Genomic DNA, 17,689 nt, shown 5'->3' with positions numbered 1-17,689 from the left:
ATCTCCTCTGGTCAGAGGAAGGAGGAGGGATTTGTCAAAAGTCAGTAAACATTTATTAAGCACCTGCTAGGAGCTAGACACTATTCTAAGCACTGGGAATTCAAAGAAATGCAGTCCCTCCTCTCAAAGAGCTCACACTACAATGGCAGAAATGCAAACAACTATGTACAAACAAGCTGAAGATGGTATAAATTGGAAGTAATCAATAGAAAGAAAGCACTGGAATTAAGGGGGATCAGAGAATGTTTCATGTCAAAGGGAAGATTTTTACTGGAGTTTTGAAAAAAGGAAGTCAGAGAAGTATTTTTTTCCCCACAATATTTGGGGCAATAATTAGTCAATAACATGGAAGTTGCCTGCCTCCCTTAAATCTTCCCAAATTCTTGGTAGAAGCAATGAGCATTTCTAATTCTTAAGTTTCTTTTTCTTTCTTCCTTATTTTTTTTAGGTCTAAATTTCTGTTGCTGATTCACAAAGATGCTTTTCATCTTGAACTTTCTGTTCTCCCCACTTCCAACACCAGTGGTGATCAGCCTACTAACAGTTGGAATCACCATCTTCCTGTGGCTCATTAACAAACCTCGGCCAGTATGGCCCGTTCTGGACCTGAAAAAGCAATCAGTGGGAATACAGGTAATTCTCTTACTGTTGACCTTGTCCAGTTGACCAGCCTAGATCCAGTCAGTGAATCTAACTTGGTGCCTCTGAAGAGTGAATAATTTGTTTGTTTAAAGTCATCTACCAACAGAGAGGTGCCCAGCTGACTTGAGCTCAGGCTTTCTGAAATAAAAATGATGCCAATAGCTTGAACTATCTAGACAAGATTATCTACACCTAGAGTCTTTAAACTTGGATCTATGAATTTCTTTTTTTTAAATGTTGATAACTATATTTAATATGGTTGTGGTATTTTATTTAAAAACACTATGAGAAGGGGTCCATATATTTTATCAGATTGCTAAATGGATCCATGGCACAAAGTAGTAAGAAAGACTATACTCTGGGAACTTGTTTCTATTCTGCCTGAGATGAGCTGGTAAATGTTGAAAGAAAAAATCTGGAGGATAAAATTTTAAATTTTATTTGCATTATTGAAATTTTCTCCATCCATTTCTTAAGAATAGAAATAAAGAAAACAATAAATCAAGACATAATTTGTGGTTTGTCTATTTCTAACGTATAAAATGCTCACAGTTGAAAATTTAATAATCCTCTAACCTATTCAGTTTGGTTCTAGAACCTCTATATCCTGAGCAGTCCTATAGCTGCTTTAGCTCATATTTCTAGTAGGATGATATTTTACTGAAAGAAGTTCATTTAATAAAGAAAGGGAACTTTTTTGTTCTCGAATTCTGACTTGGAGTTGTCATCCACGTCTCTTACTAAGGTTTCTCTTACAATTCTGAAGCTATCTTCTATATCATGATCTTCTGGAGGGTAAAGGAAAAGGTTTAGGAAACTGTTTTTAGAAAATTTTCGGTGGGAGTTGAGGAAATAATTAAAAATAAGCCTATATCAGTCTAAATTTGGATTTGTACTGTAGGGAGGAGCCCGGCGGGGTGCTATGCAACAAAATAGTGAGTTGATCAAATGCTATTATTCTGATGCCACAACAATGTATGAAATTTTCCAAAGAGGACTCCGTGTATCTGGTAAGCATACTAACTATTTTGTTCGTGGTTTTTAAACTTAATTAAGTCATTTTGTAAGTAGAAACAGGAATGAAAGTAGGTAATCACATTCACAAGGTGGGGTTGATAGTGATGGGAAGGGATTTATTTTATGTTTTAAAAAGCATACTTTGATGTCATAAAATACTGTTTCCTTCATGACATGTAGGTATTTTGTTCTAAGTTTTATCTATCATGGTTCAGAGACATGAGCAGGTTTGCTGTAATTCTCAGAGAGGTCATAAGCTTTAAACCTTGCCTAATGGTCCTAGGGAACATGGATCTGTTATCCAAGGAACATGCTAATTTTATTCAGAGAATTTATACCATATTTGGTCACAGAGTAGCAAAGAGCAGTAAATTACAGTGAAACTGCATGTTATAGTTAGTGTAGGTAGTTCCTGTATTAATATGTCTTTAAAAAATTAAGTACACTAATGCCTTTGGTTAGCAAAAATTACTCTGACCTCTCCTCTAAACTTGTTTCTGTGTTAAAAATCCAAGTTTTCCAATATAGAAAATCAAAAGAAGTGGTTTTGGATTCATTTATAAAATGCCTATTTTGATTGAAGCACTTGATGATTTAACTTGCCTTTAGTAAATAGGGGTAGAGAATAGAATTGGAATGCTAGGATGGAGTTGGAAGGGACTTTGGACATCAACCTCCTTGTTTTCTTAGATGGAGAAACTAAAGCCAAGGAAGGGACATGATGTACTCATTGCCACTATCTGAGACTAGTAGAACCTGCTTTTCAAAATTCCCATACCCACATTCTTTGTATTACACCTCCTATCTCTACATCAGAAAATGCATTAATTTTTCAATGTTCCAGAAAATAATATCATGTAAACTCTTTCTTACAAACTTTGTACAAGACTGCCTCACCTCAGGTCACTCATTACCTTGTAAAGCCAGACACTGTGCTAAGCTTGCAGATATTCCACCAAGACCAATGGATTTGTTCCTTGTGCCTTGGACAGTAGTTGACAAACATTTATGAAGTACTTACTGTATGCCAGGCACTGTGCTAAGTTTTGGAGATACAAATACGAAAAAAGAAAGACAGTACCTGACCCCCCCCCCCCCCCATATAATGGGGGAAGACAAAACACACAAGGAAGCTGAAAAGTGAGATGGGATGAGGGGAATACCAGAGTTGGGGCATGATTAAGTCCTATAGTTGGGGCAGGAAATAAGATGAAGAGGTTTGAATTGCAGAGAGGATTTCAACCTGCCGAATGATGGGTTTCTGGAGATCATGAAAGTCAGGAAGTCAGCTGGGTGGAAAATGATGAAGTGAATTCCCCAAGTCCCCTCCTTAAATGGCAGAGGATTAGGAAAGAATTCTCCAGTCACCAAACAATCTCTATCCTCTCTGATCAGAGGAAGCAGATTCAAACACTGTGTTTACCATTTGGGCATGTCATTCAACTGCCCTGAATCTGTTTCCTCCAAGGTAAAATGATATAATTGGACAAGGCAGTGTTTGATCTATGATCCTGATGTATTCTATGCACACATATGCCTGCTTGCTTCTCTTCCTTGCTCTCTCTCTCTGCACTTTCATCTCATGTCTTTATTAAATGAAGTTACTTCATACTTAAGTGAGAGCCAGCAGAGGCAGCTGAGGAAAGATTGGGGAATTTTAAGCTAGCAGATCTATTGTATTCTGCGTCTTATATTCCCAGCCACTATGCTCCTCTCTTTTTTTGTTTTAAACCCTTACCTTCTGTCTTGGGACAGAAAAGGAGTAAAGGCTTGGCAAATGAGGTTAAGTGTCTGAGACCAGATTTTAACCTTGGACCTCCTTTCTGTCTGTAGACTTGGCCTGGCTCTCAATCCACCAGCCACCTAGCTGTTCCTATAATCCCCCCTTGATCAAACAGATAATACATGTACCTGAAATTTACAGGATTATTGAAGGTTTACAAAATGCCTTCTGGGGCTGAGCATACCAACAATTCTATGCACATAATACATGAATGGGACAGCCAGGTGGCAAAAGCAAGATTGCAAAAAGCTTTATTCCTAACCCCAAAATGGAAGAATGTCTGAGGGAATGAAAGATATGGTGCAAATGGCCCCATTATCTCCAAAATATGTGACCTTCAGACCTTGACAAGGCAGTGGTTAGCTCAGCCATCTTGTTTTCCCACAGTTGAGATCAGTGAGTTGCGTTGTGCTACAGTAATAAGATGATTTCACTGGTTCCCCACTCCCTGTAAATAACTAAATTAAATTTTAACATGGGTAAATGAATCTGTATAAGAAATTAAATTCCATAAACATGACCTGTTAAAAAATAGTATTTTTTTTTTTGCTTCTAATGGGGTAGTGTATCCTTCACACAGAGACATGTTAGCAGACAGGTTTCAGTAGGTGAGTAACATACACAATTCACAGCTGTGTAGATTGACAATGTTAGAATACTGTTTTGGGGGAAACTAGGTACCTCATGAATGGAGAACCAGGCTTGGAGATGGGAGGTCCTGAATTCAAATGTGAAATCAGACACTTCCTAGCTGTGTGATCCTGCACACGTCACATAACCCCCACTGCCTAGCCCTTACCACTCTTCTTGCCTTGGAACTGATACACTGTATTGATTCTAAGGCAGAAGGTAAGGATTTAAAAAAAAGAATATAATCTCACAGATAACTGTGGTGTTGGTCCCCTGGCTAATAGCTCTTTGGGAGCGTCCAGTGGTCTCTGAGGGTGAGGGCTTACTCAGTCTAGATGTGACGATCCGGTCAAAAAATGGAGGTGAGAAGCACTATGTGTTCAGAACCACGTGCACAGGCATGACATAGCATTCTGCCATAGCACAGAGGTTTGTTTATTATATAGTCTGGTGATTGCATACTTCTTTGGCACATAATCAATTTTCTACATTTATGTACATATCTACATAGGGAACTTTTAACTACAAGATGCATAACCTAAGGAGATAGTCAATGAAACATTGTTGCTATAGATGAATGACATAAACAGAGTAATCTAGAGGTTAGTTCTCCCTGACCTAGAAGAATCATTGATATTTTTGGTCAGCTTTCACAATCAATCACAATTACTTAGGAGATGGGAACAAAACATTTCATAGCTAGGTACAAGGTTAAAAGGTGACTTAAAGCAGACCGGTTTTGGAGTTTTCCTCAATTTACAAGTTCTGTTTTTCTTGTGTTACTTTGAAGTGCTTAGCCTGGTGTCTTCTATAAGTTTTTGCTCTCATATTGTTTTTTTCTGTATTGAGGAGGAAACAATAATCATAACAAGTCCATTAGTAGGGAAAGTTGGAGAGAGACGTCACAGAAGGGGGATAGTGGGGAGTTTTGTTCTGGGGGGGGGCTGCCTTGCAGTTCCTGGCTTCCAACTGTGACTATGTCAACCAGTGGGGGGGGGGGTCTGTTGGCTCCCTGCAATAATAGCCTATATATAACTAGTTAGATTCTGGGGGCAGCTAGATGGTCCAGTGGATAGAGCTCTGGGCTTGGATTTAAGAAGACTCAGTCAACCAGTGGGGGTCTGTTGGCTCCCTGCAATAGTCTAAATATGACTAGTTAGATTCTGGGGGCAGCTAGATGGTCCAGTGGATAGAACTCTGGGCTTGTATTTAGTTCAAATACATTTGAGTTCAAATCATTTAACCCTGTTTGCCTTAGTTTCCTCATCTATAAAATGGGCTAAAGAAGAAAGTGGAAAACCACTCCAGTCTGTCAAGAAAACCCCAAATGGGGTCAGGAAGAATAGAACACAACAAAAATGAATAAAAAACAATAAAAGTTAGAGCCTCAGACCAACAAGTACACTCATGGAGTAACTTCTCTTTTGAGAGAGTTGTTTTCATTTTGTATTCTGGCCACATCTGTCCCTGTCTTTCAACAATAGTCACAAATATACAGACTGAAAGGAAAGCATTATAAAGCACAAGTCTGATCATGTTACTCCCCTAGTCAATAACCCCAGTGACTCTACTGCCTTTAGGATAACTTGATTTGGCTTTTAAATCCCTTCCTAGTTTGAGCCTCTTTGCCTCCTTATTACATACATATCATTACCATTTTCACATTCTATGTCCTTCCTGCTTTTCCTCATGCATAACACACTATCTTCCATCTCATTCTTTTGTACTAGCTATCTCCCATGGCTGGAATAGATTCCCTCATCATCTTCATCTTTGAGAATTTCTTTTTCCCTTGAAGATTCAGCTCAAGAACCACTTTCTACATGATACCTTTCCTGTTAGCCACTATTCCTCCCTCTTTAATGGCTATGAATTCTACCTGTGATTTCATTGACCTAAGGAACAATTTGATGAGGAAATTCTCTATACCTGTTCAAGTGGACACCTAATCTCTCTAAATATCAACTTAGTCTTAGTTACTCAGTTGTTGTAAGAGGTTAAAGTGTCTTGTGTAAGGCCACACACCCAATATGTCAAGAAAGCTTCATGGATAAGGTGCCATTGGAACTGGATTTTTAAATGTGGGTATGATCTCCTAATTAGCAGAGATGGAGAAAGAAGACTTTCCAGATAGAGGCAACATGAGCAATAATAATGTCAGTTGGAGATGACAAGTAGTCTGCTCTCTTTTATCTCACACACAGGAAAGTACTTCTTTGAACTTTACCATGATGGCCCCACTGGATACTTTCCCAACAAACCTCCCTCCCCACTCAACTTTTCAGCTTCCTTTTGTATGCTGTCTTCTCCCCTTAGACTGCAAGTTCCTTGAGGACAAGAACTGTCCTTTTCTTTTTTTTGTGGGGAAAGGGGCCCTGGTTTGATTATAATATTTAATATTTATGGGTGAGAAATAGCACAAAAAGGATGGAAAGTGTTTTGTTTGAATGCCAGAATGTTTAAAGGATGGTTTCTCTTCACCCAAATGACACAATGATAGGAAGCCAATGAAGAGTTTTTGAGCAAAAGAATTACATGATTAGATTATATATGAAGAAGCCTAATTTGGCAGTAGGGTAAAAGGATTTGAAGCTGTTTTTGCAGAATGTGCCATTGTTTATTTGCTGAGAATACAGCAACCAGTGGAACGTGCTCCAATTATGTATGGTTTTACACCTATCTTTACAAAAGAAAATGGCTGGAATTACTTGGAAATATTTTCTTCAATTGTTAATTCCTGGATCTGTTCAATGCGCTTGAAATTATTTTTTCTCCTTCGCACTACTCTTTCTACCACTTACCCAAGGTTCACCTTTGTTTTTTTTTTTAATTCGTAGTATTCTTAGCAAAATGCTTTCTCTTGGCAAGGTCTGAATTCCCTTCATTTCTCAAGCTAGTTTCTGGAGGTGGTACTTCTTACCCTTCTATTTTTTTTCTTCTTCTAAAAACTTCTAAAAACAAGTTTTCTGGAATCATTTCCTTAGTTTACTATCTGACTCTTGTTTCCGCATGACACTTTCATTTATGTGCTTTCTTCTAAGGGGTTCATCTGTTTTAGCAATGTGTCTTAGGTTCATCTTTATTATTACATTCTACATAATCATCTAGTCACTTTACTTATGTGGGAAGTGATTTCTTCTCTGCCCTCCCTCCCAACTACCTAATTCAACATGACACACAATTAGTGGTAGAATTCGATCTAAAAGCAAGGTTTTCTGATTCCCTGTCTCTTCTCCCATACAACTTCTTGGACTGCTGTGTATTCTATGTTATTTGAATCTTATCTCCCTGGACTATGAATATTCTCCGTCCTTTTCCGTCCCTCATCCTCACTCATCTTCTCTTCTCAGTATGAGGCTAGGCATAGAGTAGATAAATACTATTACCATACTCAGGTTAATCATATCCTTACACTCATCCATCCTCTACGTACTCCTAGTCAAAGAATTTCAGCTAAAATTTGTTTCTCTTTTTGGTATTTTCTAGATAATGGGCCCTGCTTGGGATCCAGAAAGCCGAATCAACCATATAGGTGGCTCTCTTACAAACAGGTATGTAGTCTGTCTCCTACTTATTTGTCTCTTACCTTCCTCTCATTTCTGGGGCTGATAAAGTAATTTTATCTCTTATATCTAGGTATCTGATAGAGCAGAGTACCTGGGGTCCTGTCTTCTCTACAAAGGACACAAGCCATCACCAAACCAATTTATTGGCATCTTTGCTCAGAACAGACCAGAGGTAATCACATTCAAATAGTATATGTGTGTATACATATATATATATATATATATATATATAATTTTTATACAGTACCTTACCATTTACAAATTCCTTGCTTTATAATATTCTTTGAAGTAGATAGAATATCTCTGTTAAAGATAAGGAAACTGTAACTCAGGGGTCAACTTGCTTTCCCAAATCACAGTGGCAGAGCCTGAATCTGAAACCATTTCCACTAGAGGTCATTCTGCTATGCCATGTTGTCAACTTAAAGTTAAAACAACAAGGCAAAGCTTATTCTAACCAAGCAAAGAATTATGAAATTAGCTTTGGTCTTACTAAACACTTAGCAGACCTCTCAATGTCTCTGAGTCTCAGTTTATCCCTATGTATGATAAGGACAATAATATTTGTACTACCCATCTATCAAGGCTGTTGTGGAGAAAGCTCTCAATAACAATAACAGCAGCAACAGTTAGTTTTTCTATAGCATCTTTTAAGGTTTATGAAGCACTTTCTCAATGCCATCTCATTTTATCCTTGCAACAACCCTTAGAGGTAGGTGCTATTATTATCCCTATTTTACAAATAAGGAAACTGAGACAGACTGAGGTTAAATGACTTGTCCAGGTTCTCACTGCTAGTCTGTGTCTGAAGTTGTATTTGCATTTAGGTCTTCCTGAATATCCAGACCCAGCACTTGATCTACTATACCTCCTGGCTTCTAATTAACAAAGCAACTAAAATGAAATCATATATACAAAATCCTGTAGATCCTGTAGATGCATATATGTATGTATATCAGGATGTATTATGATGTATATAAACTTTAAAATTTGCAAAGCACTTTGTATTTGTTATATATTTATTAACAAATATGTTAACTATTATTATTGCTAAAAATTACAAATATCTCTAAGCAGAGGAGGGAATCTTTATTAGATCTGTGACTGGTTTTTCATTTAAGAATAAGCAAGAGTGCTCCATGTCACAGCACTCTGCTAGCCTAACTCTAAATCTTTCTCCTGGAAACTGTAAGGTTTGTTCGCTTTCTCCCCATATTGTTCAGTCGCTGAGGGTACTATTTTCTCTTTGTACAGTGGATCATTACAGAGCTTGCCTGCTACACCTACTCAATGGTGGCTGTCCCCCTCTATGATACGCTAGGGTCTGAAGCCATAGTGTACATTCTGAACAAAGGTAAGGTGATGTTTCAGTTCTGTTCCTCCACAGATCTGAGGGAATGGCTTTCAGCTGTCACTCTTACACATGTTTATTGCCACTTTGACCATGTTTGAGACTCCAAATCCCTTCACAAAACTTTGATAGGCACTAAGACAAAAATGAGAGATATCATCTTTGTTTTCAAGAAGCTCAGTCACATGGGGAAGGTGAAGACAGGGCTATCATTCTGTATGAAATGATAAGAAATAAAGATAAGGAAACTGTTCTGGGAGTGCAGAGCAGGGAAAAACTCTTTCAATCAAGGGGATCATGGATATTCTAAAGTCCAGTTTAAATGTATTCATTCTGTGGAAGAATGGTGGGTTATTGTTAAATGACCCATGTCCCAACAGACTACTTACTTACCGAATGCTCTTGGTGTGCTTTCCACTCCTGGTACATTCAAATAAGTTGTAACATTTTCATTATCGAGTGGCATGAGGGATAGAGAAGAAATCTTTGATCAAGAGTGACAGGCAGGTAAAATAGTAATAAAGTGATAACAAATGGATAGCCATTTTGTTATGGTATCCATAACATCTAAAGAGATCTAGAAGAAGGTTTCTAGCATGTACATGTGATAGATCATCTAGAGAAAATTTAGAGGAGAACAAGATCAAAGCTCTTGTGATTGGTTGGGAGAATGTATCCACATTGATGGAATTGCAATTGGTGATTCAGTCATAGAATCCTAAAATGTATGTTAGGCAAGGATAATTGCTCCATCTCAGAGTCTTCCTTAATCTGTTCTTCCACTTTCCAAATCTGACATTCATATTCTTTTTATGAAACTGAATTTTTTAAAAATTGGAATGCATGCCTAATCACCTCTATTAAATTGCAAGTCCTATGAGGCTAGAGACTTTTTGAAAAAGTATTTTCTTCTAGCACTTAGAACAATGCATTTGCACTTACTAAATGTCTGAGTCAACAGATAATAGCTTATACATAAGGTGATTCTTCCCAACTATGATCAGGTATCTCTATTTAAATTGTAGGGCTTGGCAAAAGACTTAATTCATTTTAAATAGTTCAAAAACTTTCAGGAGTAATAAAACTTCACAGGGATAATGTGACCGATCATCTAACAAATGAAAAACTTTTAACAAAAGGTAAGGTATTGGATGTATCCAAGCAAATCCAGTACCACTACTAGCAAAATCAATCCCAGCCTGACCTACAGAGAGATGAATTGTGGCATTTTCACAACATGTCACCCGACATAAGCATATGGAATTACTTATATGAAGCATTTTTGGATAGTGGACTTTATCAGGCACTTTTGACTTATTTAGCAGTAATTGTAAATTTTCCCTGTATGTTGTTTGAATTCCAGCTCTGCCATTTTCCCAGCTGTGTGACCTTGAATAAATCTCTTAATGGCTTTGGGTCTTAATTGCCTCATATATAATTAACCTTGCATTAGGTGGCTTCTAAAGTTCCTTCCAACTTTTAATCTATGATTAATAAAAAAGCATTTAAGTCCCTATTATATACTCAGTGCTATGCTAAGTATTAAGGCTACCAATCCAAAAGCTAGGCTATCTATGCTCTGAAGGAATTTACATAATTATAGGGGAACAGAATACAAGTAGGGGTCTGATGGCCACGGGAGTGTATCTCAGTTTGAAAGTTTTAGAGAAGGTAAGGTGAGTTTTGGGAGAATAGATTCACATACCCTAACAGTTAACTACCCATAGTATGGATCAATTTATAGGGAGGGATGCTGGAAAATCCATCTCCATAGGCAGAGCTGAGAGTAAAAAGATGACTAGGATTTAAACTATAAAAAGCTTGGTGCTGATTTGATATAGTAGGACAGGTGAGGTAATAGCCATTCAGGACATCACAGACCCCCAGCTCCACACTGACAAAAATGTTTAATTTGTTACATAGAAAAATGAGATAATTCTAACAGGCAAGAAGCAACTAACCAATCCTTGTTTCTATCATGTGACTTTACTCTTAAGAAGAAGGAATTTCAGAACCTCCTTAAGACAGTATCATTTTCCTTTCGTGATAATTAAGTTTCAAGTAGCATGCCTGTAAGTCATTTTTGAGAGCCTAATCTTTGATTGCACATTGAATATTTTTGAGTCTTACTCCTCACTCCAGAAAGTCATATATCCATGAAGGTTGATCTTTTTGTATCTGGTTCTGCCTTGCAGCTGACATTGCCACAGTGGTCTGTGACACACCCCAGAAGGCAACAGTTCTATTGGATAATGTTGAGAAGCGCCTTACCTTAGGGTTGAAGATGATAATCCTTATGGACCCCTTTGAGGATAGCCTTAAGGAAAGAGGAGAGAAGCTTGGAATCGAAATCTTATCACTCTATGATGCTGAGGTATGGTATAGGAGCCCAGACTACATTCCATGTAGGACTTTGTGAGGTGATTGAAGGACCTCTCCTTTTGCAATTTTGAATATCCTTTGCAAAAAAAAAAAAGGGCCAACAGAATTGTGCAGAATTATGACATTCAGGATATGAATTGAATGTACCCTAGGAAAGCAGCTGTTAAAGATTTTCCCTTTGACTTAAAGAGTATAGAATGAGTAGAAAAGATAAAAGCTAGCATTTCCTTATGCCTTGAAAATGTAGGTAAAGGGGAAGACTTAGATGAACTGATACAAAGTAAAGTAACAGAACCAAAAGAATATTCTACACAATGACATGAATCAGTCAAAAACAAATCAAAATCAGTTTTGAAAGACATAGCTACTCTGACTAATACAATGATCCAAGACTATTCCAAAGGACTCATGATGAAAAATGCAATCCACCTTTGGAGAGAGATAACTAGGAGGGTAGGTTGAAGCATATTGTTTTTCACCTATTTTTCTCATTTTGTTGTAGTTTTTTGCAACATTAATAATAAAGAAATGTGTTTGCACGACTTCACATGGAATCATATTGTTTGACTTCTTAATGGGTGGGGCAGGGCCTAGAGAGAAAGAAATTTTAGAATTCAAAATAAAATTTTTTTAAACCCTTATCTTCCATCTTTGAGTCAATACTGGGTATTGGTTCTAAGGTAGAAGAATGGTAAGGGCTAGGCAATGGCGGTCAAGTGACTTTCCTAGGGTCACACATCTAGGAAGTGTCTGAGGCCAGATTTTAATCTCCTGTCTCTGGGTCTGCAATCCACTGAGCCACCCAGCTACTTCCAGAACTCAAAAATTTTAAATGGATATAAAAACCAATATCAAACTTCCAAAAAAGAGATAGGGATAGAGGCAGGACTAGGAAGGAAAAAAAATGTTGGTAAGGTTTGAGATGTCATAGTTAGTGAAGCCATAATGTACACCTCATAAGTCATAAACTAAGACTTTTTAAAAAACCCTTACCTTCTGTCTTATTATCAATACTATGTATTGATTCCAAGGCAGAAGAGTGTTAAGGGGTAGGCAATGGGGGTTAAGTGACTTGCCCAGGGTCACACAGCTAAAAAGTGTCTGAAGCCAGATTTAAACCTAGGATTAACTGTCTCTAGGGCTGGCTCTCAAAACTACTGAGGCTCTCAGCTGTCCCCCAAAACTAAGACTTTTAAGATTTATCTATTTTTCTTCCATTGCATTAGTCAAAACCATATATTTCTGTCAGAAATTGAGTTAGTTGGTCTGCACAATTTTATCCTCTGTGGATATTTCTGATATAGTTCTTTTTTTTTAATCCCTTGTCTTCCATCTTAGAATCAATACTGTGTATTGGTTCCAAGGCAGAAAATCAGTGAGGATTAGGCAGTGGGAGCTAAATGCCTTGCCCAGGGTCACACAGCTAGGAGGTTAGGTTTGAACGCAGGTTCTCCCATCTCTAGCTGATATGGTCTTCATTCTGGAAGGTTAAATGGTAGCCCCAAAGAGTGTGATAATGTAACTATTTCTTTTTTTTTTTTTAAACCCTTACCTTCCGTCTTGGAGTCAATACTGTGTATTGGCTCCAAGGCAGAAGAGTGGTAAGGGCTAGGCAATGGGGGTCAAGTGACTTGCCCAGGGTCACACAGCTGGGAAGTGTCTGAGGCCAGGTTTGAACCTAGGACCTCCCATCTCTAGGCCTGGCTCTCAATCCACTGAGCCACCCAGCTGCCCCCTGTAACTATTTTTTGTAAGGCTTTCCATCTTAGCTGATTGTTCTCTTTTCTGGGTGCCTTTTTTTTTTCTACAGGCTCTGGGCAAAGAGAACTTCAGAAAACCTGTGGTAAGTTATTTGTATTATTTGTATTCATATTTTGGGTTGTCTCTTATTGATGATTAAGAATTACAGTAAGATATAATGTTTTTATTTCTCTTTTTAGCCTCCTAAACCTGAGGACCTCAGCATTGTATGTTTCACCAGTGGGACAACAGGTCAGTCAGTGGTATACTTACCAATGGACTTATGAGAAGTAACATATTACAATAATTAATTCATTGAAGTTAGGAGACTTGGTTCAAAATTCAATTGAAATACTTGCAAAATTTCATAATCTTGAACAAATCATCTTACCTTTTAGAGTCTTAGTTTAATTCTTAATCTGCAAAACGGGGATAATGCATTAGACACTTCACAATTTTGTGAATAAAGCACTTAGTAAACCTCAAAGCTTTCATGCTTTCACAGAATGCAGAGTGGTAGTTATCAATAAAAATAATATTATTTGAAAATCAATTTACTTATTCTATACCAGGTATCATATAAATAGAAAGCAACCATCTAGAAGGCAGGAATAAAAGATTCACTAATATGAATCTATACCTATGTGTAGGATGTCCAGATAGCAGAATAAAGATACTAACAATATAGGAATAAGTGAATAGGAATGGGAATCAGACATCTTAATGAAAAGAAGCAGAGATAAAGTCCTGCCTTTGGGGCAGAGATGGGCACATGCAAGGATCTAAAATTCCATCCTTTGTTGACTTAAAATGATCACTCTAATGCAAATATTAATAATAGGGAAATAGGTTTTGAAAAATGATACATGGATAACACAGTAGAATTGCCTGGCGGCCCTGGGAAGGTGAAGGGAAAGAACATGAATGATGTAACCATGGAAAAATATTCTTTTTTTAAAAAATTAATTAATTCAGTCAATTTAGAACATTATTCCTTGGTTACAAGAATCACATTTCCCTCCCTCCCCTCCCCCACCCTTCCTGCAGCTGACACACAATTTCATTGGGTATTCCATTGGGTATTCCATGTGTCCTTGATCAGAACCTATTTTCATGTTGTTGGTACTTGCATTAGGATGTTCATTTAGAGTCTACCTCCCCAACCATATCCCCTCAACCCATGTATTCAAGCAGTTGTTTTTCTTGTGTTTCCACTCCCACAGTTTTTCCTCTGAATGTGGGTAGTGGCTTTTCCCGTAGATTCCTCCAAGTTGTTCAGGATCACTGCATTGCCACTAATGGAGAAGTCCATTACATTCAATTGTAGCACAGGGTATCAGTCTCTGTGTACATTGTTCTCCTGGTTCTCTTCCTTTTGCTTTGCATCAACATGGAATTCCTCCACATTATTATTCCTTTGAGCACAATAGTATTCCATCACCAGCATATACCACAATTTGTTCAGCCATTCCCCAATTTTCCATCTCCTCATTTTCCAATTTTTTGCCACCACAAAGAGCGCAGCTATAAATATTCTTGTACAAGTCTTTTTCCTTATTATCTCTTTGGGGTACAAACCCAGCAGTGCTATGACTGGATCAAAGGGCAGACAGTCTTTTATCACCCTTTGGGCATAGTTCCAAATTGCCCTCCAGCAATGCATTAATGTCTCCTCACTTTGCCACATCCCCTCCAGTATTCATTACATTCATGGAAAAATATTCTAAATTAATTAGTTTCATTAAAATTTTTTTTTTTAATTCCATCCTTGAGAGATCCATATTGGACTTTTTAGAAGGTGAAGATATTTGACTCAGAAATTTTTAAAGATCACTTTCTTTGAAAAACAACACCTTTGTTAATGGAATAGTTTCATTGTATCAGAGGAATGAAGAGTGACTTGGGGAACAGAATTTGTAAATAAGTATTTTTAAAGCATGTGCTAGATACTGCAAAATGCCAATGGATACAAAAAATGAAAAAAGTAGTCCCTCCCATCAAAGAGCTGATAGTCTAAAAAAGGGGAGACAATATGCAAACAGCTGTGTGTATATGAGAGATAGAGATAAAAAATAGAAAAAGGGCATAATTGGAGATAATCTCAGAGGGAAGGCACTTAGATTAAGCAGGACTAGGAATAGTTTTGTAAAAGGCAGGACTTTAGAAGAGACTTGTAGGAAGCCAGAGAAACTGGAAGGTAGAGATGAGGAGGGAGAACATCTTTGGCATAGGAGATGATCAATAAAAAATGCCTGGAATTGGAGATGGAGTGTTCTCTGTGAGGAACAGAAAGGAAGTGTTACTGGCTTGCAGAATACATGGTTGGGCTGGGCGGTTGAAGGGAAGAACAGCCATGCAAGGTATAAGTAGTTTAGAAAGGTAGAAAGGGATTGGGTTTTAGGGGACTTTAAAAACCAAATAGAAGATTTGATATTTGATCCCAGAAGTAATACAGAGCCATTAGAGTTGATTGATGAGGGGATGATATGGTGAGGGATGAGTTTTAGGAATGTCAATTTGATGACTGAGTGGGGCATGGACCAGAGTGACGAGAGATTTGAGGAAAAGTAACCAAACAGAAGTTTATGTCCAGGTGTAAGGTGATGAGGATCTGCATCAGGTTGGTAGCAACGTCAGAGGAGAGACCGAATAATGAATATGACAAGCTGTGGTGAAGGTTGAAATGACTTGACAATTGAGTGGATATGAGAGAGAAGAGAGTGAGGAGCTAAGGACGACACTAAGGTTCAGAGTCTGGATGACTGGGAGGATGATGGAACCCTCAATGCTAATAAGGAATTGGAAAGAAGGGAGGGTTTGAGGAGTAAAGAACAATTCAGTTTGGGACTTGTTGAGTTTAAGATGTAATGATCAATTGGTTATAGATATCTAATCAGCAAGTGGAGATATGAAACTGGTGGTCAGGAGGGAGGTTAAGTCTCAACAAAGAGATCCTAGAATCATTTGCATAAAAATGATAGTTGATGAGATTACCAAATTAAATACTATAACAGGAGAAGACAAGAAGGCCAAAGATAGAACTGTGGTGTATACCAACAGTTATCTGATGTGATCCAGATGACTCTCTAGCAAAGGAGAGATATCAGAGTCTCAAGGAAGGATGTTGTATAATTAGAATTTTAAACCCCAGGATTCTAAATCCCAGCTTCCCATTTTCCTTCTCACATTATGTACTAATGTAGGAAAGATATAAGTTTTGTGTAGCCCCTACCTCTTGCTCTCTTTTCCCGGAAACAGGGCTGTGAAGGTGGGGTGAGGTGAGAGGCAGGAGAATTTTACACAGCTTTTACTTTTGTTCTTTTTATTTCTTCTACTTCAAGCGATTATTAATAAACGTTATGAAAGGAGTTACTGGATATTAATTTTAATCTTACAATGGAATATACATATATCTAAGATGCTGCAGGTTCCACAGGGAAATTTTGAAACAGATGCTGTCACCAGACCCATGTTATTTGATAACTTGGGCCTCTGTGGTTGACATTTACATGAATATTTACATGAAAAATTAGTGCTTCTGACTCAGAGTAAGAAAGTTTTTTTTTTAAATGGGAAGAAAAGTAGTTAATAGACTTAAAAAAAATTGAACTTGAGGTAAAAAAGATTCTAAATATTAAATCCCAAATGAGGTCATGTACCTGATACTTTTTCTTTTTTCTAAGTTTTTCACCTCACCTATATGAGACTGGAAATTGATTAAGGCTTTCTAAAGATAGGATCTCTTAAAACATAAGGCTTTCAGAAAAAGTCCAACATTTGATAATGAAGTTTTTTTGTACATAAGTTGGATCATCCATCTATCTGGAAGAATCAATTATATTTGTCTTCTTGCCAGGCAGAATTTAAATTATCCTCCTCACTTTTCATTTCCTATAGGTGATCCCAAAGGAGCCATGCTGACACACCAGAATATTGTTGCAGATTCTGCCGCTTTTCTCAAATGTGTTGAGGTCAGTGTTTGTTGGAGTAGAGAAGAAAGACTTGAAAGTGAATCTCTCTTGAATTGGTTGGGGGTTTGAATGAAAACCATACTGGGAAAAAGGATAAAACAAACTGGAGACACAGAGAATAAAATGTATATACCACTAACTCCTGCCCACTCTGAGACTTGTCCTTCTGACTTGGGATATGTATGACTATCATAAATTAGATGTGGTTAGAGATAATCAATTTAAAGAATAAATTTGTAGAAGAAAATAACTTTAATTGAATCATATTATTTTTCTCTTTTTAAAAATCTATGCTAATGTCTCACTTTAGAATTCTTTTTACCCTACAACTGAAGATGTGACAATATCCTACCTTCCTCTGGCTCATATGTTTGAAAGAGTTGTACAGGTAGGTATCTTGAATCATCTACCAAATATTTGGAAGAGAAGCTCTGTTCCTTAGATTCCCATATTTACAGATTCACAACTTCTGATGGACTCTTTCTTTAGTGGAAAAAAGGGGGAAGTAGGAGTCTTAGGCTACTTCCCCTGTTTTGCCACTAGCCAACTGAGCAATTAATCTCTTTGTACCACTGTTACCTAATCTATCAAAGAGCAATAATAGCCT

At 37.5% G+C, this 17,689-nt stretch overlaps 1 protein-coding gene across 2 annotated transcripts in view; it reads left to right on the top strand.

Moving 5' to 3' along the window:
* The window catches only part of ACSL5 (acyl-CoA synthetase long chain family member 5), a 61,990-nt gene that overhangs the window by 32,008 nt on the left and 12,293 nt on the right, over window positions 1–17,689 (top strand). For both annotated transcript variants that reach the window (XM_007479007.3, XM_056803888.1), the window contains 10 exons: window positions 449–633; window positions 1,544–1,652; window positions 7,559–7,623; window positions 7,709–7,810; window positions 8,893–8,992; window positions 11,185–11,363; window positions 13,182–13,214; window positions 13,312–13,363; window positions 17,009–17,082; window positions 17,393–17,470. In XM_007479007.3, the coding sequence (XP_007479069.1) occupies window positions 478–633; window positions 1,544–1,652; window positions 7,559–7,623; window positions 7,709–7,810; window positions 8,893–8,992; window positions 11,185–11,363; window positions 13,182–13,214; window positions 13,312–13,363; window positions 17,009–17,082; window positions 17,393–17,470 (948 nt within the window). In that variant the 5' untranslated portion in view covers window positions 449–477. The remainder of the gene's footprint in view (window positions 1–448; window positions 634–1,543; window positions 1,653–7,558; window positions 7,624–7,708; window positions 7,811–8,892; window positions 8,993–11,184; window positions 11,364–13,181; window positions 13,215–13,311; window positions 13,364–17,008; window positions 17,083–17,392; window positions 17,471–17,689) is intronic.

This window comes from Monodelphis domestica, chromosome 1, assembly GCF_027887165.1.
Source record: "Monodelphis domestica isolate mMonDom1 chromosome 1, mMonDom1.pri, whole genome shotgun sequence".
NCBI classification, from domain to species: domain Eukaryota; kingdom Metazoa; phylum Chordata; class Mammalia; order Didelphimorphia; family Didelphidae; genus Monodelphis; species Monodelphis domestica.
This window is presented reverse-complemented; position numbering and strand designations above follow the sequence as displayed.